The sequence below is a fragment of the Bos indicus x Bos taurus genome, chromosome 5, assembly GCF_003369695.1.
Source record: "Bos indicus x Bos taurus breed Angus x Brahman F1 hybrid chromosome 5, Bos_hybrid_MaternalHap_v2.0, whole genome shotgun sequence".
NCBI lineage: Eukaryota > Metazoa > Chordata > Mammalia > Artiodactyla > Bovidae > Bos > Bos indicus x Bos taurus.
In genome coordinates, this window is record NC_040080.1 from 54,961,380 (window position 1) to 54,974,634 (window position 13,255).

Here is a 13,255-nt window from a genome sequence, read left to right on the forward strand (position 1 = left end):
CCACATGTACAGTTACAGAAGGCATCATAATGTACTTTAAGTCTGAAGTCAAATGATCACAGTAGATGTCCTAGCTTTATCGCTTAGCTCTTTTCCACTTCTTCATCTGTGACTGAGATAGGTGGAATTGAAGTTCCTTCTAGCTTTAAAATTTTAAACTTACTCCATCTAATTGTGGCTTTACAGTCAAAAGAATTTTGGAATTATTTTCCTTGCTTGGACTATATTAAAGCGTTCACATTTTAAAATTTAACATAATATTATTGTACCATAACATTTGAAAGGGATTAAATCAATTAGACCAACTGATCTCATTCTGCTGAGAACTGGCCTGAGGCAATACCTCCATCTGGTGGTTTCTCTTCAAACATAACATTCTAGAAGACAGTTTGGCCTCTCATCAAATTAGGACAGGTGGTTTAGATATGCCTATTTTAGGAAACATTTAATAATGTTGCATATGTTTAAGTTAACTAATGCTTATGTAATTGGTCTTAAAAACTTGTAATTCAACACATTCTCTCAAATATTTGTTTAGTGCCCAAGTATAAGAACAAAACAAGTATAGTTCAAAATAAAAATACGTTTATTCATAGATGTAACAGTCTAGTGACAGAAAGTAGACAGATAAGCATAATAAGTAAGTAAATTATGTTAACTGGTAAGTTCTATTAAAAATCAGGATAAGGGGGATGTAGGGTAGGTTGCAATTTTAAATAAAATCTGAGCAAATACTTTAAAGAGGTGACGTCAATTCTACACGCTTGTCTCAAGAGTAAAATTTCACTGACTTACAATCTAAGTATCTAGCTTTAATTCTATCGTGCTGCTATACTTCTGCTTCCTCAAATGTGCCTTTTTAGTAAGCAGGGACTGCAATACCAGGTCAATATTAACAAGATAATTAACAGGATAATTAACAATTAACAGGATAATAAAATACTAACAATATTAACAAGAAGGGCTGCATTTTGAAAAATGACGCTGCCCTAAAGATACACACCTTTCCTAGAGTAATGACTTTAGTATCAGGAAAGGTACAGGTGGAAGAAAGGACGGGCTCTAACGCTGACCCTACAGACCACTGCGACGCCTAAAATCTCGATAGCGGCCTCAACTGTAAGGCTGCTCCGCAATGGTGGCGCAGGGCTCTTCCTATCATTACTATGTAGTTCTATTTCCTGATCCAAGAAAGGAACGGGGGGAAATCAGATAAACTCCGCAGGGTGCTTCTGGACCAGGAATGTCTGCTACGCCGCAACCTGCGCCCGCACCCAGTCAGACAGCCGTATCCAGACGTGACGCGCATTCCTGGTTGGCGGATTCGTCATTTCTTGGTGTCAGAAGTTAAAATGAAAATTCGAATCTATATACCTCGGAATCCCTTCTTGTCCAAGAAAACAGAAGCAAGAGCAACCGGAGTCCTTGAATCTTTTTTTTTTTTTCCCTCTAGTGACTTCCACAATATCTACACCCTGTTTGCCGGGGACTTGCGTCGAAAGCGACGACGCGGACGCTCAGGCCTCGGTTTCCAGCGCGCAGTCGCGGCGGCCCCTAGCTCCCGCCCCTGCCGGGAGGTCCGACGTGGAAGTTGGCTGGCTGACCAAGCTTCCAAAGAAACTGTCTGGGAGCCAAGAGTCCGAGCCGGATCCGGAGCGCAGGCCTAGGCTAGGGGAGGTGGCGGCGCCGAGACTCGAATAGGAGTCGCTGCCGAGGTCGGGGCCAGTCTCTGACAGTGGACGAGGGCGGACAGGCGGTTCATCATGGGTGAGAGATCTGAGAAGGGAGCCTGGGCGCACCGAGAGGCCGAGGCCGAGGGGACGGGTTGGGGAGAGGAGGAACAGAGGGGCAGGCCTGGGGAGCCCAGCTAGCGTCTCAGGGAGCTGGTTGCTGAGGACTTCAGTCACCTTGGCTCTTCACTAGTGTGCGTGGACTCTGCCTCGAACCTTCGCTTCCTGTCTCCCCGCGGCGTCAGGGGTGGGTTACCGTGGGTCGGTGAAGTTTTCCCTTAACTCCTCGGACCCAGCGCCGCTTGCTGGGCGGAGCTGGTCTGCGAAGCTTGGCAACATGTCAGTCGCAAGTTCGCTAAGGTTTCTTGGGTGAAAGATGAGCTCTGACCTTGTAGTGGCAGCTTGATACTCTGTCCCTGGTCGCTGAGACAGCGTCAGTTTAAAATCCAAAAGGTGTTGCTCGTAATGTTTTATTGCCAACACGGCATTTATCTGCTTGCCTGTAACTTTTTCTGAAAGAGAGGAATAGGGAGGGGGAAGTGGGCAGGGAAGGTATTACTGGTCAGTGATGACGTTTTGAACTCAATTTTTGGAGTGCTAATTGAGAGAGCTACATTGTCGTCAAGCATCAGGTAGAGCTTCGCTCCCCACTGGAGCCCAAATGAAGGTGCAGATTTTTTAACTTGGTCACAACTCTCCAAGTGATGCAAATTCTTTGGGTTATTTAAATACCTCGGCTATTTTCTGGGGAGTTTCCATCTTGCTCTGAAACATCAGAAGCGCCTTCTTGTCTTTTTGCATAACCCTTTCAGTTTTTTTCCTACTGCCTCTTTTTAACCTGTAAGAAAGGATTTTGTCAAGTCACACTCCTTATGTTACAAACTTTCAAGGTTCTCTAGCGCATGGTGGATTCATTTTTCCAGACTTGTAGTTTTTAATTTTTTCATTTCTTTGTAAAATAACCAGGTGGTGTTTGTGAGCATCATTTCTGTTGTCAACTTTTTTATATTGTTAGTGTAACTTTTTTTTAATCTTTTCAAATGTCTTTTGGTAAGAAAGGGCCAGAGTGCTTTTATTGGGTGGGGAAGGGTAATTAAAGAAAGAACTTATTTTAAAAGAGCTTCTTGTTTGATTGTAGAAATAATAAAGATTCTGAATTTTCACCTCCGTCACTCTTCGGGGTTATTTTATTTAAACACACATCAACAATTTAATCTATTACTGGGAGGCCCTGCTGACACAGAGAATGATTTTAAATTTTAACATTTTTTCAGCTGTATTGAGGTATGAATGACAAAAATTGTATATATTTAAGGTGTACAGCATGATATTTTGATATATGTATACATTGTGAAATGATTACCACATTCAAGCAGATTAACACATCCATCACCTTACAGTTACCCTTTTTGTGTGTGTGATGAGAACACTTTGAGATCTGCTGTCTTAGCAAATTTCAGGTGTACAATATGTTATTAATTAAATATAGTTACCATGATGTTCATTGGATCTCCGGAACGTATCTTCTAATGAAAGTGTGTACCCTTTGACTGACACTGTCTCATTTTCCCCACTCTCCCAGCATCTGGTAACCACCATTCTATTCTCTATTCACAAGTGCTTTTGTATTACACAATACCTTGTGTATAGGAAGCTTTCTGGGAATAGTTCATGATATGCTGAATGTTGCTTTATTACTATTTTTAAAATGTTTTCATCAGAAATAATTTTTGTTATTTTTGGCTTCTGTCTCAATTCCTTTGCAAGTTACATTCCTTATGGAGAATTCTCAGTGATTGAAGGTACTTACGGTACTGCTGTTGTACAACAATAATAATTGCTTTTCATGTTCAAGGACTTCATTGTCCCACTGTCATTCTAATTTGCCCTCTTAATTTCTAGGGGTAATGAGGATATCACATTAAGCTATCCATATTCTCTTGTTTAGAAAGTAAGCTCCATGAGGGGAGTCATATTTCTCTTATTTTTGAGTATATCTTCTGAGCCTGCCTAACATAGTATCCAGGACATGGTAACAATCAGTAATTACTAGTTTGATGTTGAATGATGTGTTTCATTGGAAGCAATGTTCCTATGAATGGAGGAAAATACTACAATGTTATTGAATTTAGTATAGCTTTTAAAGATCAAGATTAAATGTTTTGTGGATCTAGTTCGTGAAGTGATATTGAAATACATTTTTGTTATTTTCTAAGGTGGCTTTTTCTCAAGCATTTTTTCCAGTCTGTTTGGAACTCGGGAAATGAGGATTTTAATTTTGGGATTAGATGGAGCAGGAAAAACTACAATTTTGTACAGATTACAGGTTGGAGAAGTCGTGACTACTATTCCTAGTAAGTGTTGGTATGATAAACTAATCATAGGATAGGGGCTTTTGTTTTCCATTGAAAAAAAACTTTATTTCTGAATACGTATGTAATGTAATTAATAAGATTTGTAGACTTCTATGAGCATAATATTGATAACATTTTTTTCATAAATTTACGGACAGTTTGGTGTAATTTATGAACCCCTGTCCATGGCTGGGTTCTGCTGTTTAGAGTTGTTTTAAAAGTTGGGTAGAGTTAAGCTACAGAATATCATTGAGAGCCAGTATCTTTATTGATAAAATGAAGATAATAAATATTCATCCGCTTTGAAAATAAAGCCAATGAATAAGGAAAATGAATCAAGTATATAAAATACTTTGTAAATCTGAGTAAAGAATTATCAGTATGTTGATACTAAGTTATATATATATATACATGTACAGTGTTTTTTTTCTGTACTTGTTATTTGATTAAGATTAGTTTTTTGGTTTTTTTTAAGTAATCATATTGATTATTTTTAAAGATCTGAGTTGAAGAGACTGAGTGTTGAATTAGTCTGGAACTTAAAAATATCAAGAAAAGTAACACCTTTATTGATATCTTAGAAAAATATTCTTCAATAGTACTAATTTACTACATAAGAAGACTGTTCTGTTACTTATACTATTTTCATTTTTTTGCTCTGAAGATTAATATACTTAATAGTTTGTAGAGTTTGCTCAAGAATGTCTTTAAGTTACTCCGTCACTCAAGGTATTTCTATTTAGTACCTATTTAAACTTCCAGATTAAAAAAGAAAAGTCTAGCTTTTACAAAAGAACTTTTTGAACCATGTCATCTGTTACTTCTTGCTACCACCTTCAAGAAATTTCAGTTTCTTTGGTTTTTGGTTCTCAAATCTCCCATCTGTGCTGCAGTTGAGTCATGGTGGCCGCTGTGGTGCCCATAGCTCAGTGGATTGCGTTTTAGCAAATGTGGTTTATATACCATGTTCTTCTCTGCAAATAAACAGCATTTGTAATTGAGGTTGAAGATGATGATTACACTGCTACCTAATTCTGAGGGAGACATCATGAACTTGCTTTTTACTTTTTCACTCAGATTTGCTATAGTAATTTTTTTATACTTGCCATATATACTCTTAAGCATCGTTTACCAGTATAAACTTAAATCTAAAAAGTTAATTGTCCAATTATAGCTGTAAGTTACATTTTACTTTGATTTTTTTTTAAGTTTGTAAATTAGTAATTTTTATATGTATAGCTTCTAAGTTTTTTCAGCATCCTCTCCAGCTGCTCTGGATTCCTTTCATTGAAAGTAATGGTATCTTGCCTTAGGCATGTGATGCCAAGCTCCACCTAAGAAGGATGGCAGGGAAAGGGGTTGAGACTCTTCCCCTTTGACCATCTAGCTGTGACCTTATTGTGGATGAGCTCTTGAGGAAGTCTTCAGAGGGTCTGTGAGAGTCCCTGCCTTAGCGAACTCAGCCTCCATAAAGAGGTATACAGCCATTGCTGTCCCTTACTGAAGTTTAGAATCTAGGCTTTTATCCTATTTGCTACCTACCAAAATTCCATTTTTTGTAATACGTTTACAACTGTCCTTTCTAAGTATAACTTTCTGAACGCTTTTGTATGCCAGCGTTTAACATAATAGGATTTCCATTGAGCCAAGAATTATCTAATTGCAGAGGTGGCTGGGGGTTCTTATATACCCTGAAAGTGGGGTTGATCTTGCTTATTGTGGGGGGGTGTGTGTGTATATGTATAGCACAGCATACTGTCGTAAATGGAATAATATTTGAACTAATAATGTGATTCAACAATTACCACTAATTGCTGAAACTCAGACTGGACGCTTTGAAGACAGAATGTATTAGTCTTCATATACTATTAATATGCTTTTTCTTCCAGCCATTGGATTTAATGTTGAGACAGTAACATACAAGAACCTTAAATTCCAAGTCTGGGATTTGGGAGGACAGACAAGCATCAGGTATGGTACAAAGGCCAGACCATTTTGTAGTATTGGGATCTTTATTGTTCTTTTAGGGCTAACAGCAGTAAATCAAAATATGTCTTCTTTTGTAATGTAATGGGAGCCACCTAGTTTAAAATGAGGTAAAACCATCTTATTCTCTCAATTAAAATCTGAGAATTAAAGATTTTTAATTGAAAATAATTAAAATCTATGGAAGTCAGTTTTTCCTATATCACTTAGATGAAAGTTTTTTCCATGAAAGTCTCAAGACCTGATTACTTCAGTAATTTTTAAATAAAAAGAATCCTCTAGTTAATTCTTGTCAGTCCCTTCCTCTGTGAGACAGTTTTGGATTTCATGAAAATACCTTTTGGGCCCACCATTTAGGACTAGATGCATTCCCCAAGCATTTTGCTGCCTTTTAACTCATTTTATTTCTTGAACCACTTTGGAGTCATTTGTTAATTTTAGCCATTTCTACTTCTTGTCTTCAGTGATCAATTTAAATCTGTTACTAAAATTATTTTTAAAGAACCCATTTCTCTTAAGGAGTTTCTAGTTAACGATTTATAAGATACAGTGCTCAGGTCTGTATGAAACATTTTTTCATCAGTACATTTAGTGATTTTATAGATTCTTCTCTCAGCCTGTAGTCTAAACTCATTCTGAAGCTCCTTGATCCTATGTTTTATCAATATTCTTTCTACCCATTCCCATCTGAGGGATATGATATATGTCCATGAGAAACAATCATTATGGCATTGATACTGATATGGGTGCGAAAGGATTGGCAAGTAATACACTTCACCCCACCATAGCCAAGTCCTAGCATATAAATTAACCTATCAGTTTCATCTTTCAAATAGTAATGTATTCTCCCTTTCTGAATTTTCTTTAGGCCATACTGGAGATGTTATTATTCAAACACAGATGCAGTCATTTATGTAGTAGACAGTTGTGACCGAGACCGAATTGGCATTTCCAAATCAGAATTAGTTGCCATGTTAGAGGTAAGAAAACTTTATTAAAATGTGGCTAAGTCATTTATATTTGCTTGCTCTTTTTATTATTTATTGTCACATGCAGAAATAATTAAAAGGGAAATAGGGGTCTCCCCCACACCCATGTCTTTAGTATCATTTTCTTTTATGCAAATTACTTTCTATTCCAAAAATACTGTTGGGGAGTGTTGAAGACAAAAAAAAAAAATTCCAGTCCTATAACTTCCTTTAAATTAAATTCCTTAATTTCCAGAAAATTGAGAGCTAAACCCTTTCTAAACTGAAGTGACTATTCTAAGTCACTTCTGTGAAGTGATTGTTTTTTTAATGTCTTTATTTCTGGTTGTATAATTTAGCATATGGGAGCAGATTTATTATATAAGTATATAAATAATAAAGTATATTTGTTTTAGGAACATTGAAGTTCAGAATGGATTTCTGGCACAATTCTGGCCTCTGTTTACCTCACCCAGCTTTATCATTTTTTTACTCTTCCCTGTGTTTACAGTACCTCAGCCATACCGGTATTTCTTTTCTTTGCTCACTGAATTTGTGTACCTGACACCTGGTTTAGGGTTTTGTACTTGCTTCTCTTGCTTGGAATTTTCTTTCCCCAAATCTTTGTGTTGCTGTCTTCTTGACATGTTTTATCTCACATGTTTCTTCCTCATAGAGGAGGTCTCAGTTATCTTCTAACCCTTTATCTTGCTTTATTTTTTGTAACTACTTACCATTTCTTTCCATTATTTTAAACATATTTGTTTACTTATGTATGCTTCCCACCCTAAAGTGTAAAGTTCTTTTGTTTACCTTGTTACCCCTGATGTGTGGAACAGTGTATAATAGCTCTTAACTAAGAACCCAATACATTATATTCACTGAGGTTTGTAAGATACTGATAAGCTAACTGAATTTAGAGGGTGCATTAAGTAGTCATCTAAAAGATTTTAAAATTGTTAAATAAGCTTCTCAAATGTACTAATGATTAACTTAATAATGAAATTGCCTTTGCTTGAGAAAATTAGATGTATAGGTTTCCTTTTCCCACTAAAACTATGATTCTGAATTACTCAATTATTAAATGTTTAAGTTCCAGGTAACTTGATTCCTAGTTAGAAGCAAAACTTAGAATATTTCGGACTTCTGAGTTTTTGGATGATTAACTTCTTAGTAGCTTCCAATTTATAAATTTCAACCTAAAGTTTTAAAGTTTTGCCTAAATTTTTTTTTTTAAACAACATAGCATTACATTTATCATAAGAGCTTCTTAGACCAAATTCAAAGTATAAGGAATTTTAAGGGACTGGTTAATTGCCTTGGCTATAACATATTTTTAAAATATAAGCTTTCAGTTCAGTTCAGTTCAGTCGCTCAGTAATGTCCGATTCTTTGTGACCCCATGAACCGCAGCACGCCAGGCCTCCCTGTCCATCACCAATTCCCAGAGTTCTCTCAAACTCACATCCATCGAGTCAGTGATGCCATCCAGCCATCTCATCCTCTGTCGTCCCCTTCTCCTCCTGCCCCCAATCCCTCCCAGCATCAGAGTCTTTTCCAATGAGTCAACTCTTCGCATGAGGTGGCCAAAGTACTGGAGTTTCAGCTTTAGCATCATTCCCTCCAAAGAAATCCCAGGGCTGATCTCCTTTAGAATGGACTGGTTGGATCTCCTTGCAGTCCAAGGGACTCTCAAGAGTCTTCTCCAACACCACAGTTCAAAAGCATCAGTTCTTTGGTGCTCAGCCTTCTTCACAGTCCAACTCTCACATCCATACATGACCACTGGAAAAACCATAGCCTTGACTAGACGGACCGTTGTTGGCAAAGTAATGTCTCTGCTTTTTAATATGCTATCTAGGTTGGTCATAACTTTTCTTCCAAGGAGTAAGCGTCTTTTAATTTCATGGCTGCAGTCACCATCTGCAGTGACCCTGGAGCCCCCCAAAAAATAAAGTCTGACACTGTTTCCACTGTTTCTCCATCTATTTCCCATGAAGTGATGGGACCAGATGCTATGATCTTCGTTTTCTGAATGTTGAGCTTTAAGCCAACTTTTTCACTCTCCACTTTCACTTTCATCAAGAGGCTTTTTAGTTCCTCTTGACTTTCTGCCATAAGGGTGGTGTCATCTGCGTATCTGAGGTTATTGATATTTCTCCCGGCAATCTTGATTCCAGCTTGTGCTTCTTCCAGCCCAGCATTTCTCATGATGTACTCTGCATATAAGTTAAATAAGCAGGGTGACAATATACAGCTTTATTTAGCTGTAATTCACATGGTATAATAAATTTTTATTGTATAAAGTATGGCATAAAAGAAATGGATTATTAACTTCAGTTCCCAATTCTCAAAATTGTATTGGATTGTTGTTAGGTTTTTTGTAGTATTAGGATTTGACTTGTGTAATCTTTCTTCCTAGAAAACTAAAAATTGTATTCATTCTTTAGGAATTAACTTTTAATTAATTCAATCAATATTTATTTATTAGTGATATAAAGTACATGTGGAGGTTGAATCAGGACTATTATATTAAAACTTACAGACACAAAACCAATTTGTTTTACCTTTGTACACAAAACTTCTAAATGGAGTAAAGAAATATAAAAAGGAGTTAGGAAATATGCTTTTAAAATAATAGATTTTTTTTTTCGCATGTCTTCCTAAACTCAGGAGAAAATTGATTAGAGAGTATTTTTTTTTTATTTTATTTAGGAAGAAGAGCTGAGAAAAGCCATTTTAGTGGTGTTTGCAAATAAGCAGGACATGGAACAGGCAATGACTCCCTCAGAAATGGCAAATTCACTTGGGTTACCTGCCTTGAAGGACCGAAAATGGCAAATATTCAAAACTTCAGCAACCAAAGGCACTGGCCTTGATGAGGCAATGGAATGGTAAGTATCATGTTTCCAGAAGCCATTTGAGGATTTGTGTGTATATACATTTGTAATTTCCCTTTGGTCTTAAGGATGAAATCAGATTACTTTGCATTTTGTCATATTAAGTTCCTCCATCCTTTTCTTCCACTGGTTTTCATGTATATCTGCTTTTGTTTTAGCCACACGTACTAATTATAGTTAGGTAAACCACCTCTCTGCTATATTTCGAGCTTTTTCCCTTACTCGGCTCACCCTCCAGTTCCTTATCCTTCAGGACTTAGGTTGAGGCTCTCTGCTTCTCAAGAGCCTTCCTATCTCCAGGCCCACTGCCTTAGCACACACACAGATGTCCTTGTCCGAGATCAGTGATAGAGTAGTAATTGTTACACTGTATTGTAGTTGGTTTGTGCATCTGCTCATTAAATTATCATCTCCTTGGGAACTGAGGCTAGTTTTCATCTCTGAATCATCTACATCTGGCCTGGCTATAGTAGCAGCCTGGAAAGTGGCTATTTGGTTGTTTTTGATTTTTCATTCAAAGCACAGAGTGAGAGCTAAAATACACCCTTGTGGAAATTGAGTCCATAACCTCATTCTTCTAATATAACCATCTTAACCTTCATCATTTAAAGTGCTTTGGAATTCATCTTCAGTATAAAATTTATATTTAAATGGTCATTCTCTATACCTGAAAATTTGAAGTTAATTTTATGAAACTGTTCATTTTCTCTTCACAGGTTAGTTGAAACATTAAAGAGCAGACAGTAATTCAGTCACTTTTGCTCCTCTGAAACGAAGACCACATCACATATCCCTTTGGAAACAGTTAAGTGTGCTCCACACTACTAAATGTTAAAGCTGTCTGATTGTCGGCATATACCGAACTGACTGGAACATTTGTAATACGTATTAAAACTAAGTGGTTGGTTGGAAGGGTAACTCATTGTGATTGAACCAACTGAATGTCTGCCCTATATAATGTAAAATATTCCCTCCTTGTTATCTTGTGTTAAGGTATATATTCTATTTGTATGCAGTTCTTATTCAGATACAGTCCTATTAAAGAATGTACTCTTAATGAGGAAAAAAACCCTCCGATTTTTAAATTAGTGGTTGCATCTTGTTTGTATTAACACTAATGAATATCTTAACTCAGATTTTTCCCTCTAAAATGAATTAGGTTTTTCCAAAGATTAGGCTCAACAGAGTAGGCCAAGAACCTAGCGTGGGTAATTGTAGTCTTCATTTGCTTAATGACCACTTTATGTAAGCTGTTTCATTTAAAAGCTTTTGGTTATAGGCATGAAATAATTATTTTGGTGGCTAACTTCACTGACTTATCTGTAATTATTATTTTATACTATTTATAGTTGTTTGGAAATTTTTTTCAGATTTGGACCTACTCAGTCAATTGGTACAGGAATCCTGCCATGTAGCTAGGACATCATTTTTACATCTTCATTTTTATGGACATGGACTCAAAATGCTGATAGACTGGCTTGACTAAAGTCATCTGCAAGGGAATCTTACAGTGAGATTTCAGGGTCAGACAGAAGCTTGTCCCATGAACTATAAATTCCTGGAAGTGCCAACATTGACAATACAACTTAATTCCTTATGTAAAATTAAGCTAATAGAAGTAGACATGGTACATTCAAAATAATGTCTGTAAATTTTTCCATACTAGTAGAGGTAGTAGAAATAGTCCTAGATGGTTATATTTGATTGAATTCACAACACATTAAACAAAATTTCATATTAAAGGAAATTTTTTGAAAACAAGACTTATTTTAAGAAGCATTGTAAAGGATGTTTTTTACTGCCTTTGGTTCTATCTGCCTGTAATTGAACATGTGACTTTGGTGAAAAGTCAAAATCTTATTTGATTCTAGAGGGAGAAAGTATTCCTGATTTTAAAAATTAGACTTACTGCTGCTAGACTACCAAAAACAATTATTTCCTAATGGACTTTTAAAAGGAACTTTACAAACAACCCAGTCTACAGTGAGACAGAAATGGAGACCTTAGTAATTACTAAAATTGGGAGCAATTTTTTTCAGGCCTTCTTCCAGGAGCATGTGTTCCCAGTGTACCGCAAAGTACTAACAGTATATAACTGACATCGTGTCATAGTTTGCAAGGCACTCCGGATGGGCAAACTGTCTTATTCATATACCTAATGTCCAGTATGGTGCCTGGCACATTATGGCACCTCAAAATATGTTCATGGTTAAAAATGGTAGGCTGTATGTTTGTCAGCTAGGAAAACAGTACATCAGCACTTTATACTTGGGTCCCTTTCTGGTCAGTGGCACATATCTCGTGTTAGACTTGTACCTAAATGGATAAGCACTCCCCAGTGGTTCACGAACACTGTGAAAACAGAAGTATGGGGAGGTGCAACCCTGGCAGGCAAATGCTGCCTGACAAATACCCTTGGTAGCAAAGGCCTGCACTTGGATGATCCTGATCCCTCTGGTTTGTCACGAAGAATAGGATGGGATAAATAGAGCATACATTGACATTAACCTGGTATAAATGAGAAGGTCCTTGTCTAGCAGCAAACAGCTGTACAAGTATGTTACAGGAGGTTGAATGTTTATATTTATAAAAATCTACTGAGTCTTGTTTCATGAGAAGCCTGAAAAGGACCAAACTTGAAATCAGAGCATATGAGTTCTAGGTGCAAAGGGCCACTCCATCAGTTTCTGTTTGGTTTTTCTTTTTGTACAGATAATATCAAAGGTTTCTTTTAGCGCTAACATTCTATTTTATAATTCTGTTTGGTAGTTGTGCTGTGTCATGTGATCAAATTTAAAAAGAGAAATTGAGAGTGGAATTCTATTATCAGAATACCTGAGATGCACTTTAAATTGTGGAAATGTAAGCTCCTTGAGGGCAGGGACCATACCTTATTTACTGTTAGAATCCCTTGCATCTAGTGTGGTGCACCTGGCTGGTACATACTTGGTACTGGGCTCTCAATAAATATTTACTGGAATAAATATTGATTAAATACTGATTAAAATGATTAAATATTAAAACAAAGCTGTGCTCAATATACTGGAGATATTTATTTTTCCTGACTTTGCCTTTAGTATTAATAACTTTTGATTTATAAATTTTTTATAAAAGCAAATACCTGCACTTTAAATCACTTAGAATTAGGTCTGCTTTCCAGGATGCCCCATGTTTATTGTTTTGGGATATTACAAACACCTTGCAAGTGTGAGAACTCCTGTTTGAGATACAAACTACATCACAACACAAATTGTGAAGTTCATGAATGTTTGAACATTTGATTCCTATGCCATATGCTGTAATATTCTAACCCTGTC

The 13,255-nt window shown here is 36.7% G+C and overlaps 1 protein-coding gene across 3 annotated transcripts; it reads left to right on the forward strand.

The window, feature by feature from the left end:
* Positions 1-970: 970 nt before the first annotated feature.
* ARL1 (ADP ribosylation factor like GTPase 1) lies at positions 971-12,965 on the forward strand. 3 transcript variants are annotated; one of them, XM_027542013.1, is made up of 7 exons: positions 971-1,767; positions 2,869-3,014; positions 3,947-4,084; positions 5,974-6,055; positions 6,939-7,050; positions 9,754-9,932; positions 10,655-12,965. In XM_027542013.1, exons 3-7 carry the CDS (start codon positions 3,994-3,996, stop codon positions 10,683-10,685), a joined length of 495 nt encoding a protein of 164 aa, XP_027397814.1. In that variant the 5' UTR covers positions 971-1,767; positions 2,869-3,014; positions 3,947-3,993; the 3' UTR covers positions 10,686-12,965. The 3 variants fall into 3 exon arrangements, with proteins under 3 accessions (XP_027397814.1, XP_027397813.1, XP_027397815.1); XM_027542012.1 differs by lacking the exon at positions 2,869-3,014; XM_027542014.1 differs by lacking the exons at positions 2,869-3,014; positions 3,947-4,084.
* The last annotated feature ends 290 nt before the right edge of the window (positions 12,966-13,255 follow it).